Source organism: Narcine bancroftii, chromosome 1, assembly GCF_036971445.1.
Source record: "Narcine bancroftii isolate sNarBan1 chromosome 1, sNarBan1.hap1, whole genome shotgun sequence".
Lineage (NCBI taxonomy): Eukaryota > Metazoa > Chordata > Chondrichthyes > Torpediniformes > Narcinidae > Narcine > Narcine bancroftii.
In genome coordinates, this window is record NC_091469.1 from 246,704,892 (window position 1) to 246,731,920 (window position 27,029).

At 45.2% G+C, this 27,029-nt stretch overlaps 1 protein-coding gene across 2 annotated transcripts in view; it reads right to left on the reverse strand.

The window, feature by feature from the left end:
• Positions 1-14,231: 14,231 nt before the first annotated feature.
• Positions 14,232-27,029, reverse strand: part of LOC138740886 (glutathione S-transferase A-like) — a 39,737-nt gene continuing 26,939 nt past the window's right edge. Inside the window, exons 5-6 of one of the 2 annotated variants that reach the window (XM_069894169.1) lie at positions 18,525-18,613; positions 14,232-14,402 (exon numbers count right to left, since the gene is read on the reverse strand). In XM_069894169.1, coding sequence (XP_069750270.1) covers positions 14,309-14,402; positions 18,525-18,613 — 183 coding nt within the window. In that variant the 3' untranslated portion in view covers positions 14,232-14,308. Of the gene's footprint in view, positions 16,835-18,524; positions 18,614-27,029 lie in introns of both variants that reach the window. The other variant, XM_069894161.1, reaches the window with a different exon arrangement.

Below are 27,029 nucleotides of genomic sequence, written 5' to 3' on the forward strand. Positions count from 1 at the left end.
CTTGAAGCCCAGATAAGGCATGCACCGCCTCAGACACAGGGTGCCCAATTAGCGGAACCAGTCCCTGTACAGTGGGTTGGGCGGAACGAACCAATCTGGTATGCATTCCGGCCGTGAATATCTCTTCATCAGGGCTCTCCCCATGTAGCCACAGCTTCGAACGCCCTGCAGAGGCCAGGGCCTGTTGATGACTTACTGCTATACCCTCCTCTGGGGTTCCCCAATTGTTCTGTAAATGTAAATCCCAATCTACTGGTGATGGGTATACTCGTAGCAGGGCATCCCCTAGAGTGGCAAGTAAGTAATCCACCTCTCTCCCTCTACCCCGCAGCTCATCAGTGACATGGATATCAGTAGTCAATGTTCCTAATCCCAACAATTCCTCAGGGGTTATATATACATTACCCCCTCCTTGTTCCCAGACACGCAGGAGCCAGGCTGCCAGAGTTTCTCCCGCCTTTTGCCTAAATCGATCTCCAATGGCAGCCAGCTCTTTTATAGAGAAGTCACGTATCATTGTTTCCGACCCTTGTTCCCACTTTGGCCCACAGGGTCCTTTGCCCAGTGGACGGGATGAGGCCTAGGCCATCCCGTAGAGGGGGTGGGCCATAGAGCATAAGCAGGGGTTCGGGTATTTTCCCCTGGGTCCACTTGGGAGATCAGGGTATCTATCCCTTTAATCTCTACCCTTACATCATCTCCCCTTCCGTCTGTTTGGGAAGTCTGCTGCCTTATGGGGCGGGCGTGAACAGCAGGTGGAGAAGGCAGTATGTTAGACACATGCTGAGGAGTATCTGCATTATTACCATGGTCATCATTCCACATATCCCCGTCCCATTCATCAATTACATCAGGATCGTCGCCATTCCTTATCATGGCACAAATGAGATGTGGATCGGGTTCTACTCCATGCCTTTCTTTATCTGCACAGAGCTGCTGCCGGAGTTTTATATTATGGCAGATCATCTGGACATGCTTGTCCTCCCATTCTTTGGCTCGGTCCTGACTGGTGCGAACAATCTCGCTCATCATGGAACAGCGTTGTCGCAGGGCTTCTAGCTCCTCCTCTAGTTGCTCTCTCATGCTGAGATTCTACTTCTCGCTGAACTGATTCTGTTTCACGCTGAACGGAGTAGCGTAAGGCTGTGGCTAGCAGCCAAAAACCGTCTGTCAGCGTCCCCTTTTTAACAACAAATTTACTTTCTCGAAGGAGAGTGGCAACCCGCTCTCCCAGAGGCGCACTTGATCTAACTTCTCATCCCAACTGAGGGGTGGTCCCAACAAAGACAGGCTATTGGCCAACAAGCCAAACCCATTGTCTTTGGAAGTCCATCCCGGAATCAAGAACTGCTCATGGCTCACCTCTTTCTTTCGGCGAAACATCTTGAGACCAACCCTGCTTGCAGCGCCAATTGTCCTGGGTAAACTTGTACCTCTCATTTTGTTCGTTTTAGATTGGTCACAGTGTTTGAGCTACCAAAAAAAATAGATACACACACCGAGAGCAGTTCAGTTTATACAAATGTTTATTACAAATTCAAAAGCTGATTTCAAACTATAATATGCAAGCCCTTCCCAATTATACTTATCAACACCTAGACTGGTCCCAACTGCCAAAGTGAGGCAACAGCTGCACAATTGTAGTAGGTTGTTGGGGCGCCAGTAGCAGCTTCTCCACCTCCCCTGACCGGGACGTTGGCCTAACTCTTGAAGTTCTTCTTTCTGAAAGATGCAGTGGGACCATGGCTTATATTACCCAAAAGTTGTTTACTTCAGATCTTATCTCTTTGAACAAATGATTTAATTATCTTCAAGGTCTCCTGACGGTCTGCGACCAACAAAATACAACTGCATCTCTGGGCCTCATGGTGGAATTTTGATGTGTCTGCTAATTCTAAAAAAACAAGCAGGTTCTCAGCCTTGCAGAAGCAAAGGCTGCAATAGTTAAAAACACGGTTTAAATCTTCCATTACAGCCTCAAATCCCCACTCCTTCACCGGGCCACTGACTCACTGGGCCACTCCTTTGCCTTCTTCCTTTTCTTCTTTGGCTTGACTTCACGGACGAAGATTTATGGAGGGGTATGTCCACATCTGCTGCATGCTCGTTGGTGACTGACAAGTCCGATGCGGGACAGGCAGGCATGGTTGCAGCGGTTGCAAGGGAAAATTGGTTGGTTGGGGTTGGGTGTTGGGTTTTTCCTCCTTTATCTTTTGTCAGTGAGGTGGCTACACCCTCTACTGGTCTGGCAAGCCTCAGGCTGAACGACGCCTATCTGGTGTTGGCTTCATGGTCAAGAACTCCATTGCCTCCAAACTCAAAAACCTCCCGACAGGCCACTCTGACCGGATCATGTCCATGCGATTTCCCCCTTCAAAACAAGCGACGCATCACTCTCATCAGTGTCTATGCTCCAACCCTTCAGGCGGAACCAGCAGAAAAGGACAAGTTCTACACTGATCTGTGCAACCTCATCCAACGCACCCCTACAGCCGACAAGGTTGTCATCCTTGGCGACTTCAATGCTCGCATCGGCAAAGACTCAGAAACCTGGCCAGGAATCCTTGGCAAGCATGGTGTCAGCAAGTGCAATGACATCGGGCGCCTCCTGTTGGAGCTCTGCACAGAACAGCGGCTTGTCATTACTAACACCCTTATCCAGCAGAGAGATAGCCTGAAGACTACCTGGATACTTGCCTGATCCAAACACTGGCACCTCCTGGACTACGTTCTGGTGCGAGGAAGAGACAAATGAGATGTGCTCCACACCAGGGTCATGCCCAGCGTGGAATGCCACACTGACCACCGGCTTGTTCACTGCAAGCTCAACCTTCACTTCAAGCCAAAGCTGCCTTCCCCTCCTTTTATTTGCACTTGACCAATGTTAGGTCTGCTTTGTTCAAGAATGAGTGAGTCAGACACCAGACTGAGTCGAAATCAAGGTTCTTTATTACCGGATTGTAACACTTGCAACTAACAGTGTTAGTTGGAGAAGGTGCATTCTCCTGATATCAGCAAGTGGTGTTTTTTTATACCTCAAGACACACACTTAGTAAATTATCATACCATTACACTGTCCAATGAATAAGCTGTTGCTACCCTTCACTGTTAGTCTGCTGCTCATCAGCTTGTTAGTGCCAAACTTATCTTGAGCGTACAAGGTCACACCTGCATCCTGTTACTCCTTAGTACTGGGTGACTCCTTCTCCGGTCCCATCTCATGTTTTTACCTTACACCAATTAACCCCATTGATCTCACCTCACTCTTCCTCCTCACAACACCGTCCGAGTTCCGGTCACCACCTCCTCCGACCGGCTGCCCAAACTGTACATTCTTATTCATTCATAACTTTTAAAAATGTATAGATCACTTATAGGTTAAACGGTTAAAACCCTCCTCCCAGTTAAACTCTCTCAAAATTTTCAGTAACATCTTAACTCATTCAGTCATAAGTTCCTTTAAAGTAATAACAGCCACCTGTCTCTCTTTCTGGCAATGGATCAGCATACATCTTTGCTTCATTCAGCTCTATTTTTCCCATCTGGTACAAAAACTTTTAAAACTGTCAGACACCGCAAGACAAAGGCGGTGTTTTCCACAATACATTTTTAACTCTGTTAAATTATTTTTAATAAATCAAAACTTATATCAGGGTAAAAGAAAATCTTGTTCCCATAATAAATCAAAGGGGACTGACTTTCTTTTGCCTGTTTAGCCACCAGCTCCAAGATTTTTTCTCCTACTTTTGTGACAGAGTATATAGATATGTTTGTAGGAGATAAATTGGTGAAGGTTTGTTACTGTAGGTCACATAAAAACACTTTAAAACAGATCTTATTTGAAATACTGGAGCTCTGCTAATAAAGCTATATCGGTCCCACATCCTATTCAAGACCTTTGGAGAGTTGTTGTTTACAAAAAAGGCAACAGATGAAAGAACTTGTCGGAGCCGCAGATTGTCTGGAAGGGAACTTGCTGTTCTAAGAGGCTCATGTGGTTTTGGAAGCAGAGAGAGTCAAACAGGCTTTTCTCTCAGTGAGAGAGAGAGATCAGTTCTACAGTTTTAGAGCCAGCAACAGCAACTGGGACTGGAACAGAACAGAAGATGGGTTGTAACTTCTTAGTTCAGCCTGGTCAAAGCCCTTGTGGGTTATGCTAGAGGAGAGGACTGGCTGTCTAATGTTTCACTTGGAATAAGAAAAACAAAAATACACTCTGTGGTGACCTGAAAGAAAGAGGTTATCATCTGGAGAACCCTGAGGGGGCAGGTTTCTTCGGCAAGACATTGAAGTGGCTGGGTGTCTGTTGTACAACAAATCTCTCTCTCTGAAAAACAAGAAGAACCTTCCTGAGCAGTAACCATCTACTTTTCAAGTACCTGGTTAACTTTATAAATGTTAAATTCTGTGCACAGTATAAGAATTGCCTGCAACCAGTGAACTTGAAGGAATGAGAAGTGAGATTGAACTGAACCAAAGAACTTTTCTGAACTTACACCCACATTACATACATGTGTGCTTAGAATTAGAAGTCAACAGAGATAAGTTGAAGCTTGATTCTATTTTCATGTTTAAAGATAATTAAAAACAACTTTTGTTTAAGTAACCATTTGTCTTGAATATCTATTGCTGCTGGGTTTTGGGGTCCTCTGGGCTTGTAACATTCTGTAACAAAGAAATTTAACCAGTATCGGATGAGGTCTCTGATCTGGTTGTGGCTTTGGTCTCAATGCTCTATGAGCTCTCTCAATCTCACTGTATCCTTGAAATTCAGTGCCTCAAATCCAACACTGTAAAAACTTCTTTATTTACTGTCCTTCATCACTTTCTTTGTCCAACAATCTTTGTTATTCCTTCTGCTGAAATTTTCTAAAATGTCAATTTTTATCGTTAATTTTTTTTTGTTGCAGCCACTTCAGCTTGTACTTTCTTCATCTGTTCCTTAATGCCTTGAAGTTCAAATTCATTTCCTTTAATTTTTTTCATCCAGAACTTCAAATCTTTTGTCCACCTGCTGCATCATTTTTCCACTTTCCATGTAAAACTCATATTTTTGACTAGATTCTCTCCAGATTTCTTAAATTTTTCCGTTAATAACATCTAGATTGCTGGAAGTTAACCATGTGATTCTTCATATCAGCTGTAGAAATAAATATCTCTTTTCAGTTTCCCTATCTTTTTTGTTTGGCTTGGCTTCGCGGACGAAGATTTATGCAGGGGTATGTCCACGTCTGCTGCAGGCTCGGTGACTGACAAGTCTGATGCGCGACAGGCAGGCATGGTTGCACGGGAAAATTGGTTGGTTGGGGTTGGGTGTTGGGTTTTTCCTCCTTTGTCTTTTGTCAGTGAGGTGGGCTCTGCGGTCTTCTTCAAAGGAGGTTGCTGCCCGCCGAACTGTGAGGTGCCAAGATGCACGGTTGGAGGCGATATCAACCCATTTGCGGTAGTCAATGTGGCAGGCACCAAGAGATTTCTTTAAGCAGTCCTTGTACCTCTTCTTTGGTGCACCTCTGTCTTGGTGGCCAGTGGAGAGCTCACCATATAACACGATCTTGGGAAGGCGATGGTCCTCCATTCTGGAGACATGACCCACCCAGCGCAGCTGGGTCTTGAGGAGCATGGATTCGATGCTTGCGGTCTCTGCCAGCTTGAGTACTTCGATGTTGGTGATGAAGTCACTCCAATGAATGTTGAGGATGGAGCAGAGACAGCGCTGATGGAAGCGTTCTAGGAGCCGTAGGTGATGCCAGTAGAGGACTCATGATTCGGAGCCGAACAAGAGCATGGGTATGACAACGACTCTGTACACGCTATCTTTGTGTGTTTCTTCAGGTGGTTGTTTTTCCAGACTCTTGTGTAGTCTTCCAAAGGCGCTATTTACCTTGGCGAATCTGTTGTCTATCTCTTTGTCGATCCTTGCATCAAATGAAATAATATAGCCGAGGTAGGTAAACTGGTTGACCGTTTTGAGTTCTTTTGAGTTCTGTGTGCCCGATGGAGATGTGGTGGGGGGGGGGGGGGGTGGCAGATGGAGGACCTCAGTTTTCTTCAGGCTGACTACCAGGCCAAACATTTTGGCAGTTTCCGCAAAACAGGACATCATGCGCTGGAGAGCTGGCTCTGAATGGGCAACTAAAGTGGCATCGTCTGCAAAGACCTCAACAATGAAGACGCTGTTTACATCCGGTACCGCACAGATGGCAGTCTCTTCAATATGAGGCGCCTGCAAGCTCACACCAAAACACAAGAGCAACTTGTCTGTGAACTACTCTTTGCAGACGATGCCGCTTTAGTTTCCCTAACATTCTATCCATAAATACTTGTTCACAGCATTTTTCTTGCACTTTTTCTTTTTCCTGTCCACTGGATCGAGAAGGCTCTCTTGAGACTTTTTAAAAACTTTTTTTTTGCACTCTGCATGCGCAGCACATGCACAGTCATTTATTCACCCATGGTGGGTGGTCATTGTCGGGAGAGGCCCTGCACAGCAGTCTCTCCATCTTCTGGCTTGTCTCCCTTGACCAGTACCTTATGCACAATTCTTGGATCCTTCCTCAAGTTCGTCCTCTCTTTTTTATCTTGATTTTTTTCTTGCTCCATTTCTTGTACAAGTGCAGCTGATTTTTCTTTCTTCGGTGACATTTTAAATTATTCTTTAAATCTTCAAATACTTCTTTCTTCTATTTTCCTAAACTTTTCCAACCTTTTTTGACTCTTCAACCTTTTCAAGTAGCGTAGGGATTTGCAGTCTAACCCTACGTCATCACATGACATGCCCCCCCCCCCCCTCTCCAGGTCTTTGAACTCCTTATAAAACTCAGAGGGGAAGCCGTACTCTTCCAGAGACTGTTTGTAGCAGTGTCCAAGGTCACTCCAGCTTCTGGCTTGTCTCCCTGTTCAATTTCCACAATGGAAAAAGGGGCATCAAATTCTGTCCAGTCCTCCAGGGCCAATCTCCACAGCTTAATCCCTGACAAGAACTCCTCAATTTTATTTATGTCCCTTGGAGCCTCAGATTTATTCAATATCTCATAATAAGTTTTAATGGTGTCCTTTATTTCTCTTGGATTGTATCTTACTGAGCCCGGACCTGACTGAACAGCATTAATCATCCTTGAAGTTTCCTCTGCTCTCAGTTGTCATGCCAAAATGTTATTGTTTTTTGCCTAGTTCATAATGTATTTGTTTGGACAGCAAGAGCATTTTTCCATTCTGCAAGTTTGCAAGTGTTGTATTTATGTTTCTTATTTTCCAACATGGATTTCAGCAACCTGCACCTTGTAGCCAAGGAAGCAGACAGACTTTTCCACTCCCTGCAATAGAGCTCCGTCCAGGTAGAGCCCGTCTACTCCATCAGCGCTGGACCCCCCCCCAGGAGTAGCCGTGGCCCAACCACAGTGCAACGAGTGCCCAAACAGAGCAAATACTGTTTCTACCACCTGTACTCCTACCCCATCACCAAACCCAACATGGCAATGGGAAACAGGCAGGCCGGCCACTGAGAGTAGACTCGGCAGTTGGCGCTCATAAAGGCCTACTCTACCTCAGGGACCAGCCGACTAAGAAGGACTTCCTGGTCAACATGGGTGCTGAGATAAGCCTCATCCCACCGATGTATTTCGAGACCAGACACAATCCCCTTCAAGCACCCATCGATTCTCCCATCCCAAGTTATGGCACCCAAGTTATGGTCATAATCCATTCCATGGACACAGTTTTCCAGTGGAAGTGCACAATCATGGCTGTGGGCCAGGCCCTACTCGGGGCAGACTTCCTCCGGGCACATGACTAGATGCCATTTGGTAAACACTACCAAGTTCCAATCTCACCCCCTTCCTATGCAGCAACATCCTTTTCTGCTGTTAGGAATCTACGCTTTGGACCAAAATCTGTATGCCCGTCTTCTGGCCAAGTACCCAGCCTTACTGGCACCAATCTTCCATGGCACCAGGCCACCACATGGTGTGAAGACCACATCAAGTATATGTGTGAAAAAGAAAAAGTGTATATCATGGCTAATGTGATTTATGGTGTGAAAAATAAAAAAATTTAAAAAAAATTTAAAAAAAGACCCCACCAGGCCTCCTGTGTACGCACAGGCTCGATTCCTCCCACAAGACAAGCTCCGGCAAGCCAAGACTGGCATAGAGGAGTTGGGGATCATCCTCCATTGAAGCAGCACCTGCACTTGCCCACTCCACATGGTACAGAAGAGCTCTGGCGGCTGGTGCCCTTGTAGCGACTAAAGAACACCACAGTCACAGATAGGTACCCCATTCTACACGTCTAGGACTTTACTATGAGGCTCTAGGGCTGCCGGATCTTTTCCAAGGTGGAACTCATCAAGGGGTACCACCAGATCCCTGTGCATCCCAGTGACATTCCAAAAATGGCCATCATTGCACCCTTCAGCCTGCTCAAGTTCCTTTGGATGCCATTCGGACTGAAGAACGCAGCCCAGACATTTTAGCGGCTTATGGACGTGGTCAGCAGGGACCTCGATTTCATCTTCGTCTATCTGGGCGACATTCTCATCACCAGCATTCACCTGACTCACCTTTTTGACAGGTTGCAGCAGTTCGGACTCAGGGTGAACCCAGCCAAGTGCCGGTTCGGCCTAGACACAGTCGATTTCCTCAGACATCGCATCATCCACTTGTCCACATCTGGACAAGGAAGAAGCCATCTAAAACTTCCCCAAGCTGAGCACGACTGAAGGCCTGCAGGAAATTTTAGGGATGGTGAACTTTTATCATCGCTTCCTCCCAGGAGCGGCCACCCTCATGCAGCCCCTGTTCAACCTTGTCAAGCTCGATGGAAAGATGCTCCAGTGGACTTTGGAAACCACAGAAACTTTCCAGACCATGAAAGTAGCACTAGCACAGGCCACATTCCTGGCCCATCCAAATTCTACCTCCCTCTGGCCCTTACAATGGATGTATCGGGCAGAGCAGTGGGCGTGGTGTCAGAGCATTGGGTCAATGAAGAGTGGCTCCCCCTGGCCTTCTTTGGTGAACATCTCTGGGCACCAGAGCTCAAATTCAGCGCGTTCAACCATGAGCTGTTGGCCCTGTTCCTGGCAATATGACACTTCTGCTACATGTTAGAAGGAAGGGTTTTCACCACCGACGCAGACCACAAACCACTCACCTACACACTCAGCAAGGTTTCAGACCCATAGTCGGCAAGACAACAGCGGCACCTCTCCTATACCTCAGAGTACACAACAAACATTTGCCACATCGCGGGCAAGTCCAACGTGGTGGCCGACACGTTATCCAGACCCACAATCGCTGCTACCTCAGGGGGGCTCAATGTCGCTCAGCTGGCCAAAGACTAAACAGAGGATGTAGACGTCCAGGCCTACCGGACTGCCATCACCAGAGAGCCCATCCTAACTTTGTGATGTATCCACAGGTTTACCCAGACACATCCTACCTGCGACCTGGTGACAGCAGTTGTTCAACCAAATTCACGCCCTGACCCACCCTCCATAAGGTCCACAGTCCACCTGTTGTCCAACAAGTCGCAACATGATCCTGTGAGCTAAAACCTGTTTGCAGTGCAAGCGCACCAAAGTGCACAGACACACCAAGGCCCCACTTCAGACTTTCGAGCTGATGCAGTTTTAACATGTGCACGTGGACATCATTGGCCCACTCCATGCAGGAATATCACCGCTTCAGTAGGCATTTTGAAGAGTGGGTGTTTTTAATGGCTTTAAATTAGACTCTCCTGGGGAGCCCCTGGGCCCGCGTCGTCCTAGCTCTGCTGCATCACGTGACCCTTTTCTAAACCCTCTGGCATCTCCCATGGCCAAAGATCATAGCTACTACCCCAGCTATCTCCTCTCTCTTCCCACAGCAGCCTGGGGTGTATCACGTCTGGCCCTGAGGACTTAGCGATCTTTATTTTTTTAATAAGATCCAACACTTTCACCTCCTGAATCTCACATTGTCCAGCACACAGGCCTCTTCAACTTTGACCTCTTGTGAATACTGAGGCAAAGTACCTGACCAACCTCCTCTGCCTCCAGGCACATTGCCTCCTTTATCCTTTAGTGGCCCCGCCTTCATTTTGTAATTCTGTTCCTCACATATGGATAGAACACCTTTGGATGTTCTCATGCCTGCTTCGAGCTCTCCAAGTCCTTTCTTAAGCTCCTTCCTGGCTCCCGTATACTTCTCATGAGCCTTTCCTGATTCCTGCTTCCTACATCTAATATATGCTTCCTTCTTCCTCTCAACTCGTTGCTTGACCAGTTTCGTTGGCCACTGTTCCTCCTTCCTACCATCTTTTCCTTGTCTGTGGGACAAACCTATCTTAAACCCTGCTCAAGTAGTCCCTAAACTTCCTCCACATTACTTCTGTGCTCTCACTTAAACATCTGTTTCCAATTTATTCTCGTTAGTTCCTTCCTCATCCCTTTATAATTAGCCCTTCCCCTGTTAAGCACTTTCCCACTTCCCATAGCTATGGTGAAGCTCAGGGAGTTGTGGTTTCTCTCACCAAAATGCTCCCCACTGAAATGTCCGCCCCCTGACCAGGTTCATTCCCCAGAACCAGATCCCGTCTGGCCTCTCCTCTCTCATCGGCTGGTCCACATACTGTCAAGAATCCTTCTTGTACGCACCAGACAAATTCAGCCCCATCCATCCCTCTTGCAGTCAGTAGATGCCAGTCAATATCAGGGTAGTTGAAATCACCCATAACTACAACCCTGTATTTCCTGCACCATTCCAAAATCTGCCTACTCGGTGTCCTGAGGGCTCTTTGGGAGACTAAAGATGACTCCCAGAACAGTGATAGCTCTCTTCCTATTTCTGACTTTCACCCACACCGACTCAAGTGGACACTACTTCTGCGGTGCCCACCCTTTCTCTAGCCAGTAATGTTAGGCACTCCCCACCCCTGCCTTTTCTACCTTCCATCTTATTCTTTTTAAAACACCTAAACTCAAGTACCTGCATCAGCCAAGTTTCAGTTACAGCCACATTATAGATCCACGAAGTGACCCATGCTCTTAAGTTCATCCCCTTTCTTTCTAATGCTAGTGTTTAAATAGACACATTTCAAACCCTTTAACTGGCTACATTTATGTTTGTCCCCTGCCTGTCCTTCCTCACCAACTTGGAGCACAGAGCATTATGCTCTTAACCTTCTACCCTAATCTCTGCTCTCACTTTCCAATTCCCACCCCACCCCCCCCCCCCCCACCCCCCAAACTAGTTTAAACCCTTTCCAACAGCTCTACCTTCCTGCAGGAGGTTTTGAATCTAGAAGCCAGGAAGGTCTGACTGTATTTGTACAGCACCTTGGTGAGGTCACACCTTGAGGATTGTGTCCAGTTTTGGTCTCCTCATCGGAGGTGTAATTCTTCTTATTGAGGGGGTGCAGCAACGTTTACCAGTCTGACCCCTGAGATGGTTTGACTGTCGAATGAAGAAAGTTTGGGCAGACCAGGGTTATATTAATTGGAATTTAGAATGAGATCTAATGGAGATGTACAAAATTCTTGACAGCAATTATAGGCCAGTAAGTTTGATGATGGTGGTTGTTATACATATTATCTAAGAATACTTTCCATTAACTGAAGTATCTAGAGGGGCAGAGACTGATCAGAAACACCCAACATGGGTTTGTGAGGGGAAGATCATGTTTGATAAATCTTGTTGAATTTTTTGAGGTGACAAGGAATGTTGATGAAGGTAGAGCAATAGATGTGGTCTATATGGACCACACCTTTGATAAGGTTCCACATGGAAGGTTGGTAAGGAAGGTTCAGGCACTAGGGATTAATGTTGAGATAGTCAGATGAGTGGCTAGAAAGTAGATGCCAGAGTCATGGTAGATAACTGTATCAGGATGCAGGCCAGTGACAAGCAATGTGCCTCAGGGATCGGTGTTGGATCCCTTGTTGTTTGTCATTTACATTAATGATTTGGATGATGGAGTGGTAAATTGGGTTAGTAAATATGTGTACGATACAAAAATAAGGGGAGTTGTGGATAGTGAAGATGGTTTTCAGAGACTGCAGAGGGATTTGGACTAATTAGGAGAGTGGGCTGAAAGGTGGTGGATGGAGTTTAATGTCAATAAGTGTGAAGTGCTTCATATTGGGAGGAATAATCAAAACAGGACATAGTGAAGGGGAGGGAGGGCATTGAGGAATGCAGAGGGACAGAGAGATCTTGGAATAACGGTTCATTGTTCTTTGAAAGTGGATTTTCGTGGATAGAGTGGTAAAGGCTTTTGGTATGCTGGTCTTTATAAATCAAAACATAGAATATTGGAGCTGGGAGGTGATGTTGAAACTGTTTAAGGCACTGGTGAGGCCAAATTTGGAATACTGTGTACAGTTCTGGTCCCCAAATTCTAGGAAGGATATCAATAAGGTAGAGAGGTACGAAAATGTTTCCTGGATTGCGGTATCTTGAATACGGAGAAAGATTGAGTAGACTAGGTCTTTATTCATTGGAGCATAGAAGGTTGAGGGGGGATTTTTAGAGGCATTTAAAATTATGATGGTGATAGAGTAGATGTGAATACCCTTGAGGGTAGGTGAGATTGGGACAAGGGGTCATAAGTTAAGGGTTAGGGGGCAAAACTTTAGAACTCAGAGTGGTGGCTGAGTGGAAGGTCTATGCAGCAGACCTTGGTCATTTAAGCGAAGATGGATATGAGGGGATTGGAGGGTAGACTAGAAGGTAGAGGGAGAGAAAGAGATTCAAGAATAAGGGATCACAGTACATGGAGAAAAGGAAAGCCATTTTGGACAGAGATAAGGAAAAACTTCACTCAGAGGTGTGAACTTAACATATCTGCCATGCTGCTGTGGACAGTTAATTGTATATTTTAAAAGGGAGTTGGATAGAAAGACCAAGGGGAGTGGAGAGAGCAGGAACAGGGGACTGTCTTCACACATCAGATAATTTTGAATAGGTACAGGTTAGAAGGACTGAATGGCCTCTTGTTCCTATTTTCTATACTTATGGTGGGATATAGAATGCAAGAGCAGGAAGGTCTGGAAATATTGTTGAGCCACAGCAGGGATATTTTCCGCCCCATCAAAGAGAGTGTCCTGCGAATATTCAGCAAGATGTTCCCTGCGATGGGGTGATTTAGTTATAAGAGGCTAGATCAGCGGGGCTTGTTTTCCCTGATCCAGAGGAAGCAGCTGACTGAGGGGCAGAGTGACCAACCTTTCCCCAAAGCAGAGAAGTCCAAAGCTGGAGGGTGTTTTGGGGGTAAGTGGTGAATGTTGCATCAGGGCAGAGGGAGAATTTTTCACCCGGTGGTGCACCTCCCACTCTTTGAGCATTTTGACCAATCACGTGTGCTTTTGCTATCAAGACAAAAGGACACAATCCCGATCACAGTGCAAAGGCTTTTTTCACAAATGGTGCGAACCAGGGGGTGGACCCTGCCCCGCAGGGTCCAACTGCCTGGTCCATACTGACAGCTCCGTACAGGGTTTAAACTGTGGTATCTCTGTGCAGGCAGCAGCGAGATTGCAAACTCTGGGGAGCAGCTCAGGGCACCAGAAACACAGACCCTTCCCATCCCGTTGAGAAGCAGAGGAGAGGACTCTGCAGGACAACAACCACGTGCTGCTGGCAACTTGCAAAGGACCCACATAGGCTGAGGGGTGCTGGAGACTGGCTCATGGGAACAAGCTTTCAGAACCAAGATTCGAGAGGGTGCTGAGGCAAGAAGGGTTTCCAAAGGGCCCTAGGAGCTCAAGGTTGTAGAGACTGTAAGTGAAATGTGATGCACACAATTAAAAGGACACACCCACTCTTTCTTCAGCACAAAAAAATGGTGTCAAACTTTTTATTATTCCAAAACAAAACTTCCTCACACCAAAGTCCCTTTCCATTGGCACTCTGCCACGTAGGTGACCATGTCGTTCCTAACCTCCTCCTCCTCATGCGACCCTGCATTCAGATCTCCCCGCTGTTCGCACTGCCCTTACGGGCATGTGTGTAACCTCTCTTGTGTGTCACCCGGCTGCATCACCAGTGACAATCAGCTCTATTCCTGGCCCACATGAGTGCATGACTGCGACAAGGCTTCCTAAATGTATCAGAGGTTTGGGTCTGGGACTTGGTTTGCCAATGGACAAAACAAGGAACTGCGGGGCTGCAGAGTGTTGGAGGCAAATCCACAGGTCTCAGTGACTATCTTCAACTTCCCTTTCAATGAAGGTGATCCTTATGCGACACTGAAGGTCATTTTGTGTAATATTTTCTGTTTTATTACATGACAATAAAGGGATCTTAAACCTTAATAATGCATATTCAAACAATCACACAATACTTAACGTTGACCTTGCTTGACCCACTCTGGTAAATTCAGGATTGGTCACAAGCATCTCCACGGCCTCTATCGTTTGTAACTCTCTGAAGAAAGAAAAACTCAATCACTGATTGAAAGGTGCTCAGTAAGACCCTTTCTCAGCATGTCTCACTCAGCCAGTTCTGTGCATTGAAATGTCCACCTGTTTCTGGGCAAAACACAAAAGGCGCTGAAGAAACACAGCAGGTCAGACAGCATCCAAATGCAGTCAGTTTTGGGGAGCCCTTCGGGAATGTGGGAAAACGGGTAGTGGCCTGGATCAGTTTGGTCAATCAGCCCATGATTTAGAGACACAGCACCAGTAAAAGGCCTTTCTGCCCCACAAGCCTATGCTGCTCAAATACAATTAACCTACAAACCCTGTAGGTTTTTGGAGAGTGGGAGGAACTGGAGCACCCAGAGGAAACCCACGGGGTCACAGGAAGAATGTACAAATGCATGATAGACAGCATCGCGTTCGAACTCGGGTTGCTGGCGCTGTAATAGCATTGTGCAACCTGACTGCTTGGACACAAGGTGGCTGGGGTCTGAAGGGATGTGCAAGCAGCCTTATTCAACGTCCGGGTATCTAGACAGGCACTTGAATCTCCAAGGCATATGTTATGGACCAATGGCTCACCAATGTAGACAGGTCATTGATGGTGGGCCAAGGACAGATCTGCAATGCACAACTGTAACCCTTCCAACTTTAGCCCCAACTGTTAGATCGGTCACATGACTGACAAGAATGCTCTGGTTAGGAGAGGTTGATAGAAGCATGAGGGGCATTGATAAGTCATTGTGTTGCTCTCAGGGTTGGGGCACCTAGAAGTCAAGACTTCAAGTGAGTGGGAAAAACCTGCAAAGAAAACACTTCTTTGAGTGAGTCTGTGCAACATATGTTGAACGCAGGCCCGCACAGTCCATAAGACATAGGAGCAGAAATAAACTGTTCAGCCATTGGGTGGGCTCAGCGAGTCAATCATGAGCTGATCCATTATCCCACTCAGCTCCACTGCCCAACCTTCTCCATATAACCTGGCTAATCAAGAACTATTTAATCGCTGCCTTAAATACACCCAATGCCTTGGGTTCCAAAACCACCTGTGGCAACAAATTCCATAGATTACCCGCTGGCTAAAGACATTTCTTTGCATCTGTTCTATGTGGAAGCCCTTCACTCCTGAAGTTGTGCCTCCCTAACAACGATAATAAAAAGATTTATAACAAACATGTACATCAAGCTGCAAGAGAAAGAAAATGATGAAGTAAGCTATACACCCAAACAAACGTGGGAAAAACATTTGAATTAGGCCTCAAACTGGATGAAGCGCAAAAAAGATTTATTACAATAGCCTTAGCAGTAGCAAAAAAATTATAATGTCAACTTGGAAATCAGAAGAGAGCCTGAGAGATCAGCAATGGTACATGGAAATGAATAAATGTATTCCATTGGAAAAAATAACATATAATTTAAAAAATAAAGTCACATTATTTGAACAAATTTTGGAACCATACATGGAACACAACAGAGAGAGCCTACCGGACCTCCACCCCCTAAAATGATAGAATGAGAAGAAGACGAAATGAACTGACCCAGTGTGTAAAGGTAGAAGACACAATTTTCTTGTTTATTTTCATTGTGTGATGACATTGTTTAATGGGTTTATTGAATTGTATATGTTGAATGGGTTTGGAGGGGGTGGGAAGGAGGGAGGGAAGGGGGGAAAAATGCCACTGTATATATTCAAGAGGGAAATGTTTTGTGTATTTTGATTAATATGGTTCATAGTGTGAAAAATAACAAATTTTAAAAAAAAGTTGTGCCTCCCTGTTGTCAATGGGGCACTTTACATGTAAGTAAATGACTTGTTTTCTTTATTTCACATAAAGATTTTTTTATGTAATTGGTCGGAGAGAAGCACAGAAGCAAAACTTGACTGCTTCACAGGGAAAGGGACCCATAAACTTTAAGCTGAATTCTATGGAAGGGAGGCATAGCTGAAAATAGGTTGAGAATGGCAGTCCTAGATGCTCCCTGCCTGGGAAACAACCTTTTTTGCATTAACTCTGTGTCTGTGCCTTTCAACATTCAAATTGTTTCAATATGATTATCTCAATTTACTAAATTCCAATGAACTTGTTACAGACAAACCAGTTGGGAAGACACTGCCAGACACCCACACCAGCTCGTTGCTGTAGAGTAGTGCATTTGAAATGTAGGATTGTTGGTGGGGGGAGAGATCTAGGTGGCAGTTCATGGAAGGGGAAGTGTCTCAGCACATTTTGGACAGATCCACGTTCAATGTTCTGTGAATGGCTTCAGGCACAGAGAAAGTCTGGTGAGAACAAAGAGCTGAGCCTTCAGATGTACTTCATTTTGTCCATGGTTGGAGGGTTCTCCTTCCAGTGAGGGGGCCAGCTAGCCTCGATACTTGAGCGCTCCTTCAATCTGTTGTAGTAGTCAAACAAGTTGGGGAACTTCTTTGGCTTGAGCCTGGAATAAATTGCAGATGCCAAAAAGATTGGAGGCTTTGTATACGGCGAGGAAGTCTTTCAAAGCCCCCAGGGATCTGGACCAGCTGGAAAAATGGCCAATGGAATTTAATGCAGACAATGTGAGGTGTTACATTCTGGAAGGACAAACCAAGGTAGGGCGTACACGGTAAATGGTGGGGCACTGAAGAGTGCGGTAGAACAGAAAGATCTGGGATTCAGATACACAAAGTAGCATCACAGATAGATAAGGTTATAAAAAGAGCTTTTGATCTTAATAAAGTCAAGAACTGAGTAGAGAAATTGACGTGTTATGATAAAGTTATACAAGATGTTGGTGAGGCCAAATTTGAAGTATTGTGTCCAATTTTGGTCACTTAACTACAGAAAAGACATAATTAAAATAGAAAAAGGGAAGAGATTTACAAGATGTTGCCAGGACTTGAGGAACTGAGAAATGTTAAGCAGGAGAGGACTTTATTCCTTGGAATGTAGAAGAATAGCGGCGATTTGGTGGAGGTTTACAAAATTATGATGGGTTTAGATAAGAATAAATGTAGATAGGCTTTTTCCACTGAGATTGGTCAGATATAAACAAGACAACATGGGTTAAGGTGATAGGGGAGAAGATTAGGGGGATCTATTCACACAGAATAAAAGTGGGAGAACAGAACTAATTGCCAGCTGAAGTGGTGAATGCAGGCTCAATTTTAACATTTAAGAAAAATTTGAAAGGGTACATGAATGGGAGGGGTATGGAGAAATATGGATTGTAAGCAAGTCAGATGGACTTGGCAGAATAATAGTTCAGCACTGGCTAGAAAGGCTGAAAGGCCTGTTTTCTATGCTGTCATGTTCAAAGAGAGAATATGTTGGAAATATTTAAAGCATTAAGTATCTACCACAGGTTATCTGCTCCCTGAACCTTCTCAGGGATTAGATGCAAGTTTGTCTGCACTAGTGCTGTGCCCAACATAAGTTCCCACAGGGAAATTACTGATAACAGGTGTCTTAGGGCTCACCCTGGCTTTTACTGAGCACATGAGACCACAGCTAAACGTCCCAAGGTGCTTATGGCCAGCGATCACGTCGACGCAATGAAGGTTCAAGGTGTGATGGCAGTGAGAGGGTGCTACAGACGTGATTGAAGAATGGAGCACAGCAACGCAGAGTTTGACAGCTGTTTGTGGGTCGTGAGAGTGGGTGGAGTTGGGGAAGAGGGAAACGTGCCTGTAGAAAGGCCCAGACAGCATAGAGTTGAGGAGATAACAGCAGTGAAGGGCAGTGATCTACGCTGGGATGGTGATATACTATTGAACACTAGGAGAGGTACAAGATGTCCCTGGTGCAGAGGTAGGTTGACAAGGCATAGACCACAGTCAAGGTGCAGCAACGGTGTCTCAGGTCAATGACAATAAATGTGCAGAGAATAATATTCTCAGTGCAGAGAATAACATTACTTCTTAGAACCTTGGCCACTGCTCAAAGGTCAGTCATCTCCTTGGTAATGAGCCCTTCGTCAGGTATGAATGTAGTTGCTGGTTGATAATGAGTTCAGTAAGGGAGTGGTCAGAGCTGGGCTGAATAGCCTTTTGTAACATTTTAAGGAACCTCTGTGGGACTGAGCAGTGCTCTATTGGCTTATGGGCTCAGTAAGTGTTTTATCCGATCAGACATGGCCACCAACTCACCCAAAGCGAAAGCAGAAGGCTATGTTTGTAAACATCACGACATCAGCTAAGGTGAAGATCCTCCCTGTTAAATACTTGTGCCGTGTCATCTGAAAGGAGGAATACAGACAGAAAATCATCAGTGAGAACGCCAGAGGCAGATCAGGGAAAAGGTTTCACATGTGCCAGGTCCCAGTTGGCTCTGAATATAAAAAGATGCGAGTGGGAGGGATAAGGAGAGGAGTGAGTGAGGATGGGGCAGGGGAGGGAGCACAGACTAACAGGTAATACGTCATAGGTGGATAGAGATGGTATGGAAGGAGAAGAAAGCTTTGAAGTGATGGGGGAGAGTGTTGCTCTCTGATTGGAGATGGGTGGGAGGTGGAGGGCAGAGGAATTGGAGAGAGACTCGAGGGGGCAGCGGGGTGCTCCTCCCCCATCCCCTTCCTCTTCTGCTTTCCTCCACACCCCATCCCCACTCCAGACCTGAAAGGGTTGCTCCCCTTGGCTTCCTGTGGATCCCATGTGACCTGCTGAGTTTCTCCAGCACGTTTGTCTGTGGCCCTCAACCCTAGCATATACACTTGTAGAACCATAGCACTTGTAGAACTACAGCACAGAGAACAGGCCAATCAGTCCCTCTAGTCTATACTGAAACATCATTCTGCTTGTCCCACCGACCTGCACCCATTCCATAACCCTCTAGGCCTCTCCCATCCATTTATCTAATCCTTCTTAAAACTTACATTAAATGGCAACTCATTCCACTCTCCCACCACTCTCCAGTGAAGAAGTTCCCCCAAAGCTTTCCCGTTTCACGCTAAAGCCATATCCTCTTTATCTCTCCTAATCTAAGTGGAAAGAGCTGACTCACAGTTACTCTGACTATACCCTCATCATTTTGTAAACCTCTATCAAATTTCCCCTCAGTCTTCGATGTTCCAAGGAATAAAGTCCTAACCTGTTTAATCTTTAATTGTAACTCAACTCCTGAAGACCCATCAACATCCTAGTAAATCTCTGCACTTTCAATCTTACTGATATATTTCCTGTAGTTAGGTAACCAGAACTGCACACAATATTCCAAATTTGGGTTCACCAAGCCTTGTACAAACTCATAACATCCCTATTCCTGTTCTCAATTAAATTACGAAGGCCAAGAAGCCTCCAAGCAGTAGTGCAATAAATTCAACTGGTTGGATGGGAGATGCCAGAGAGTAATGGTGGAAAATTGTTAAATTGGAGGCCATGGGAGTGGAGTGGAGTGCCTCAGGGTCCATTGTTGTTTGTGATATATATTAATGATCTGGATGATAGGGTGGTAAATTGGATTAGTAAATATTCAGATATTAAGATTGGTGGTGTTGTTGGCCGTGAGGAAGGTTAACAAAGCTTGAAGTGGGATATAGGCCAGTTAGAAGAATGGGCAGAAAGATGGCAGATGGAGTTTAATACTGATGTGTGAGGTGCTATATTTTGGAAGGACTAATCAGCAAAGTCATACACATTAAATGGTGAACAATTGAGGTGTGTAGAACAAGGGGATTTAGGAATTCTGATACATAATTCCCTGAAAGTACAGTCATATGTAGATAGGGTGGTGAAGAAAGCTTTTGGTAATGTTGGCGATCACAAATCAAAGTATTGAGTACAGGAGTTGAGATGTCATGTTGAAGTTGTATAAGGCATTGGTAAAGCTAAATTTGGAATATTGTGTATAGTTTTGATCGTTCAATTATAGGAAGGATATCAACAGAATAAGAGAGAGTGCAGAGAAGATATACAAGAATGTTGCCTTGGTTTCAGGGTTTGACTTACAGGGAAAGGTTAAACAGGCGAAGACATTATTCTCCAGAGCATAGAAGAGTGATTTGATAGAGATATTTAAAATTATGAGGGGGAAAGATAGGTTTTTTCCATTGGAAGTGGGGGAGATTCAAGCAAAAGGACATGGTTTGAGATTGAAGGGGGAAACATATAGGGGAAACATGAGGAAGAATTTCTTCACTCAGATGGTGGTGGGAGTGTGGAATGAGCTTCCAGCCAAAGTGGTAGTTGCAGGTTCGATTTTAATATTTAAGGAAAAGTTGGATAGGTATATGGACGGGAGAGATATGGAGGGTTACGGGCTGGGAGCAGGTCAATGGGACTAGGTGAAAAGAGTGTTTGGCATCGACCAGAAGGGCTGAACTGGCCTGTTTTTGTCTTGTAATTGTTATATGGTAATATATTTTAAAAGCTCTCTTTACAACCCTACCTGTGATGCCACATTCATGGAATTATGTATCTGTTTTCCCAGATCCCTTTGTAAATGATAGGGCACTGAGGGGTGCAAAGGAACAGTGTATGTGGTCCTTCCAAACTACATCTCCTCACACTTGTCTGAATTAAATTCCATCTGCCATTTTTTGGTCCATTTCTCCAGTTGGTCCAGATCCCTCTGCAAGCTTTGAAAGCCTTTCTTGCTGTCCAAAACACTTCCAATCTTAGTGTCATCAGCAAACTTGCTGATTCAATTTACCACATTATCATCTAGATCATTGATATAGACAACAAACAAACAACAATGGTCCAACACCAATCCCTGAGGCACATTACTAATCATAGGCATCCAGTCTTAGAAGCAACCAGCCCCTTTTGAATCCAGTTTGCAACTTCTCCATAGATGTATAATGTCTGAACCTTCTGAAGTCCATGTAGACAACATCCACAGCCTTTCCTTCATCTACTTTCTTGGTAACCTTCTTGAAAAATTCTACACGGTTCATTAAACATGACGTACCAGAAACAAAGCCATGCTGACTATCCGTAATCAGCACAAGACTATATATCCTGTCTCTCAGAACTCCATCCAATAATTTACCCACTACTGATGTCAGGCTCACCGCTCTATAATGACAGGTTTATTTTTGGAGCCTTTTTTAAACAATGGAACAACATGAGCTGCCCTCCAATCCTCCGTCACCTCACCCATGGATAAGGATATTATCAATAATTCGTTCAGGGACCCTGCAATTTCTACACTAATCTCTCTCAAGGTTCAAGGGAATATCATATCCAGCCTGGGTGATTTGCCTCCCTTTATTCATTGTAAGGCAGCAAGCACCTCCTCCTACTAAATCCCCATCTGTTCCATGACACTACTGTTTCTTTCCCTTTCTCCCCTATACACTCTGGCAGTTTCCTGAGTAAACACTGATGCAAGAAAAACGGTTTAAGATCTCCCACACCTTGTTAGACTCCACGCATAGAAATTCACTCTGATCCTCAAGGGCAGGGGTGTCAAACTCAAATTCACAGAGGGCCAAAATTAAAAACTTGGACTAAGTCGAGGGCCGAACTAAATATTTATTGAAAATTTTCAACAACATCTGCATGTTTTCTCTTCTTTCAACATATGTAATGTTAAACTTTTTCTTATTAAAATACATGTTTAATAATAGTTTTGGATAAACTCTTTCATTGTCATTGTCATTGGCCCATTTCCTTTGGAGATCTGAAACCGTGCACATGACGAGTCAATGAGGGATGATTAAAGCAGTGGTCTTCAAACTTTTTCTTTCCACCCACAGACCACCTTAAGCAATCCCTTACTAATCACAGAGCACCAATGGCACAGGGACGCGAGTGGAAAGAAAAAGGTTGAGAACTGTTGTATTGTGGTAACTCCACATCTGATTAGGTTAATTGTTAGGCAAGTGGTCAGAGAAGGACCCCCCCCACCCCACCCCAAGAAAGGCTTAAATCACAGGAACAAAATAAGCTTCTGTCTCACTGCTCCCAATCTTACACACAGTCCTGATGTGGAATGTGGGGTCGCAGCTCCACGTTCACCCGAGTTCAGGTGCTGTCTGTGTGGAGTTTGTTCGCTCTCCCCTTGTCTTGGACCAACAGATCGGTCGCCTGACGAAGGCACCCGAACCCCCCGTTGAAACGCCAGCGTCCAGGGCGGTGGAGGAATTGGCTGAGAAGAGCGCGTTGCTCCCACCCCCCTCCCATGGTTGGAGAGGGATTAAACTGCGATCTCACGGCGCCGGGCTCGTCTCCAACAAAAGGAGCGGGAGGCAGGGTCCGCCACGCACGGAGCGAGGGGGAAGGCATCGCCAACGAGCCGTTCGCTCCGGCGTCGCCGCTGAAGCGCAGACCCAGCGAGGATGGTCCCCAACTCCCGCCGCGTCTGTGTGTCCGGGAGCCGGGCGGGCTGAGTGCGGCGCACCGATCCCCGGGATTCGGGACTCTGAGATCCCTCCACACCTCCGGCGTCTTCATTTTCACCTTCAGTGTGCATGCGCTATACTGGCGCGGTGGCCAGTGGGCCATCTCTAATATATATTTAATATGATCTTGCGGGCCAAATATAATTATACCGCGGGCCAAATCCAGAGTTTGACATGTGTGTTCTAGAACCTTTTCAGGTTTACCTTCACATTATCTGCCAGAGCAACTTCCAAGACTTCTTTATTCCTTCCTGATTTCCTTCTTAAATATTGTCTGTACTCTTCTAGTACCTCATTTGCTCCTTGTTGCCTTGCCTATACATCCCTCTTCTTCTTAACCAGATCCTCAATATTCATCAAAAACCAAGGTTCCCTATGCCTGTTAACTTTGCCTTTAATCCTGACAGGAACATGCAAACTCTGCACTCTCAAAATATCACCTTTGAAGGCCTTCTATTTACTGAACACACCCTTGCCAGAAAACAACTTATCCCAATCCACTCTTTCTAGATCCTTTCTCATTTACACAAAATTGGCCCCTGCTCCCATACAGGCAGCAACTCTCCTGCCACTGCACCCATACAGGCAGTGAGACACCCACCCCTGTACCTACACAGGCAGCAAGACCCTTGCCTCTCCACTCACACAAGTGGCAAAAGTCAGATTCCAACAACTTCCTCCTCATCTCGTCTCCCATTCAAATGTTAACGTGTTGGGGTGAGTAACTGACCTCGCTGGAAAACAACTTGGGATTTTTCTGCCCGCTCAGAATGTTGACCAAGGAAAAAACTCCTCAGTGCTCAGGTCTAAATATCCTCAGCCAAGATGATTGATCCTTACCCAATTACAAGAACCACAGAACACTGCAGCACAGAGATCAGGCCATACAGCCCTTCTAGTCTGTGGCAAAACATCATTCCACTAGTCCCATTGGCCTGCACCCATTGTATAATCCTCCAGATCTCTCCCATTCATGTATCTACCCAATTTATTCTTAAAACTTAAGAGTAAGCCAGCATTTACCACATAAGATGGCAACTCGTTTCACACTCCCACCACTCTCTTGAGTGAAGTTCCCCCAAACCTTTCCCCTTAAAGCCATGTCTTGTATTTTACTCTCCCAATCTAAGTGGAAAGAGCCTATTCGCATTTACTCTGTTCCCCTCATAATTTTGTAAACCTCTATCAAATCTCTCCTCATTCTTCTACACTCCAAGGAATGAAGACCAAAATTGCTTAATTTTTCCCTGTAATTTTCCAGTAACTCCTGAAGACCTGGCAAGATCCTAGTAAATCTTCTTTGCACTCTTTTGATCTTACTGATATCCTTCCTGTAGTTTCACAGCCAGAACTGCACACAATACTCCAAATTTGGCCTCACCTCACCAATGTTTTAAACAACCTTACCATGCATCCCAACTCCATTACTCAATACTTTGATTTATACAGGCCAAGATACCAAACGCTTTCTTTACAACCCTATCTACCAGCGATGTCACTTCCAGGAAATTATTTATCTGTATTCCTAGATCACTGTTCCTCTGCACTCTTCAGTGCCCAACCATTTACTATGTATGTCCTACGTTGGTTTCTTTGCATTAAATTCCATCTGCCATTTTTTGGCTCATTTTTCTAGTAGTTCCAGATCCCTCTGCAAGCTTTGAAAGCCTTCCTTGCAGTTAACGACTCCCATCTTAGCGTCATCAGAAAACTTGCTAATCCAATTTCCCACATCGTAACCCAGTGAGACAAACCTATCTTGAACCCTGCACATGTGGTCCCCAAATTTTCTCCACATTACTTCTGTGCTTTCATCCTTAGCCAATCTTGCCCTTCCTCCAGCCATGTTTCAGTAACAGCCACAATATCATATTTCCACATACTGATCCATGCTGTAAGTTAATCCTCTTCATTCCTAATACTCCTAGTGTTGAAATAGACACATTTCAAACCCTCTGTCGACCTTAATGTTTTTTCTCCTACCTGTCCTTCATTACCAACTCAGAGGACATAGCATCATGCTTTTATCCTTCTACCCTAATCTCTGCCCTGACTTTCTGACCTCCCCGACCCCCCCCCACCCCGCAAACTAGTTTAAACCCTTCCCAACAGTTCTTGCAAAGCTGCCCGCCAGGAAATTGGTCCTCCTCCAGTTCAGGTGCAGTCAATCCTTTTTGTTCAGGTCAGAGCTTCACCAAAAGAGATCCCAATGATCCACAAATCTGAACCCTTGCCCCTTGCACCAACTCTTCATTTAACTGCCACAACTTCCTATTCCTACCCTCTCTGGTACGTGGTACAGGCAGCAATCCTGAGATCACCACCCTTGAGGCCCTACTTTTTAACTTCTGTGCTAACTCCTTATATTCCCTCTTCAGGACTTAATCCCTACTTCCATCTATGTCATTAGTCCCCATATGGACCTCGACATCTGGCTGCTTGCCTTTCCCCTCCAGAATGCTATGAACAGAATCAGAGATGACCCTGATCCTGGCATCTGGGAGCCTCAATCTCATTTACCAAACCTCTTATCTGCTCTTCTAACCAATGAGTCTCCAATTTCTATAGCTCTCCTCTTCTTCCCCCTTTCCTTCCTGCTGGGGAGGGGGGGGGGGGGCAGCTTCTGTGCCTGAGGCATGACCACTTTGACTTGTACCTGATACCAACTGTCCCCACCAACAGTAACTAAAACAGTATACTTGTTGTTGAGGGGAACAACCACAGGGATGCTCTGCTTTGTTTGTCTCTGCCTTCCTTCTCTTAATAGTCACCCAGTTTATATGTCTCCTGCCTTTTAGGGGTGATTGTCTCCTGAAGCCCCTCTCTATAATAATCTCTACCTCAAAAATGATCCAGAGTTCATTCAGCTCCAGCTTCCTAACAAGGTCTTCCAGTAGTCATCAGGGACACTGTGCTTCCCACATCCTGTACTTGGAGCGTTCCACTACCCTAGCTCTTTCCATTAACTCTTTCCACCTCAAAATCCTTACCTTCTTTTCAAGCTTTTCATCAGCCTTTGCTCTCTAACCCTCTCAGGCCAATGCCTCCAAGTTGCACTCCTACACTGAGCCACTCACTCACTGGCTCCTCCTCTTTAGCTACCCCCTCCTCTTTAGCTACCCCTCTTTTTATTTGTCCCTGCCATTGATCTCAATTATTCACTCCCACAAATCAACACTATGTTTAACCCTTCAGTTGCCCCCCCTCATTCTTTTTAAAATGTCTCTGTTCCACTCACCTCCCTGCCAAGAACATAAGAAATAGGAGCAGGAGTCGGCCATCCAGCCCTTCAAGCCTGTTCCGCCAATAAGATCAAGCCTGATCTGATCATTGACTCAACTCCACCTACCTGCCTTTTCCCCATATTCCTCAATTCCTTTTTTTATGTAAAATCTATCTAACTGAACCTTAAATATGTTTAATGAAGTAGCTTCAACTGCTTCCCTGGGCAGAGAATTTCACAGATTCACTACTCTCTGGGAAAAAGAGTTTTTCCTCATCTCTGTCTTAAATCATTTCCCTTGAACCTTGAGGCTATGGTCCCCTAGTTCTGGTCTCACCTACCAGTAAAAACAATTTTACTGCCTCTATCTTATCTATCCCTTTCATAATTTTAGATCTTTCTGTAAGATCACCTCTCATTCTTCTGAATTTGAGTGAGTATAATCCCAGGCGATTTAGTCTCTCCTCATAGGTCAACCCCCTCATCTCCAGGATCAACATGGTGAATCTCCTCTAGACTATCTCCAAGGCCAGTATATCCTTCCTTAAGTATGGAGACCAGAAGTGCACACAGTGCTCCAGGTGCAGCTTTACCAGTACCTTGTACAGTTGCAGCATGGCCTTCCTGCTCTTGATTTCATGTCCTCTAGCAATGAAGGCCAACATTCTATTTGCCGTCTTAATAACCTGCTGTACCACAACCCAACTTTTTAGAATTCATGCACGAGCACTCCTAAGTCCTTCTGTACTACATACAGCATGCTGCAGTCTTTCACCATTTAAATAATAATCTTCTCTTCTATTTTTCCTACCAAAGTGGATGACCACACATTTACTAACTTTTTACTCCATCTGCTAGACCTTTGCCCACTCTCCTAACATAACTATATCCTTCTGCAGCCTCGCCACATCCTCTGTACAATTTGTTTTTCCACTCAATTTACTATCATCCGGAAAACTTGGCTACACGACACTCTGTCCCCTCTTCCAAATCATCAATGTAAATGATGAAAAGCTGCGGGACCAGCACCGACCCCTGTAGCACCCCACTTTCCAATGTCTGCCAATCAGAAAAACACCCATTTAT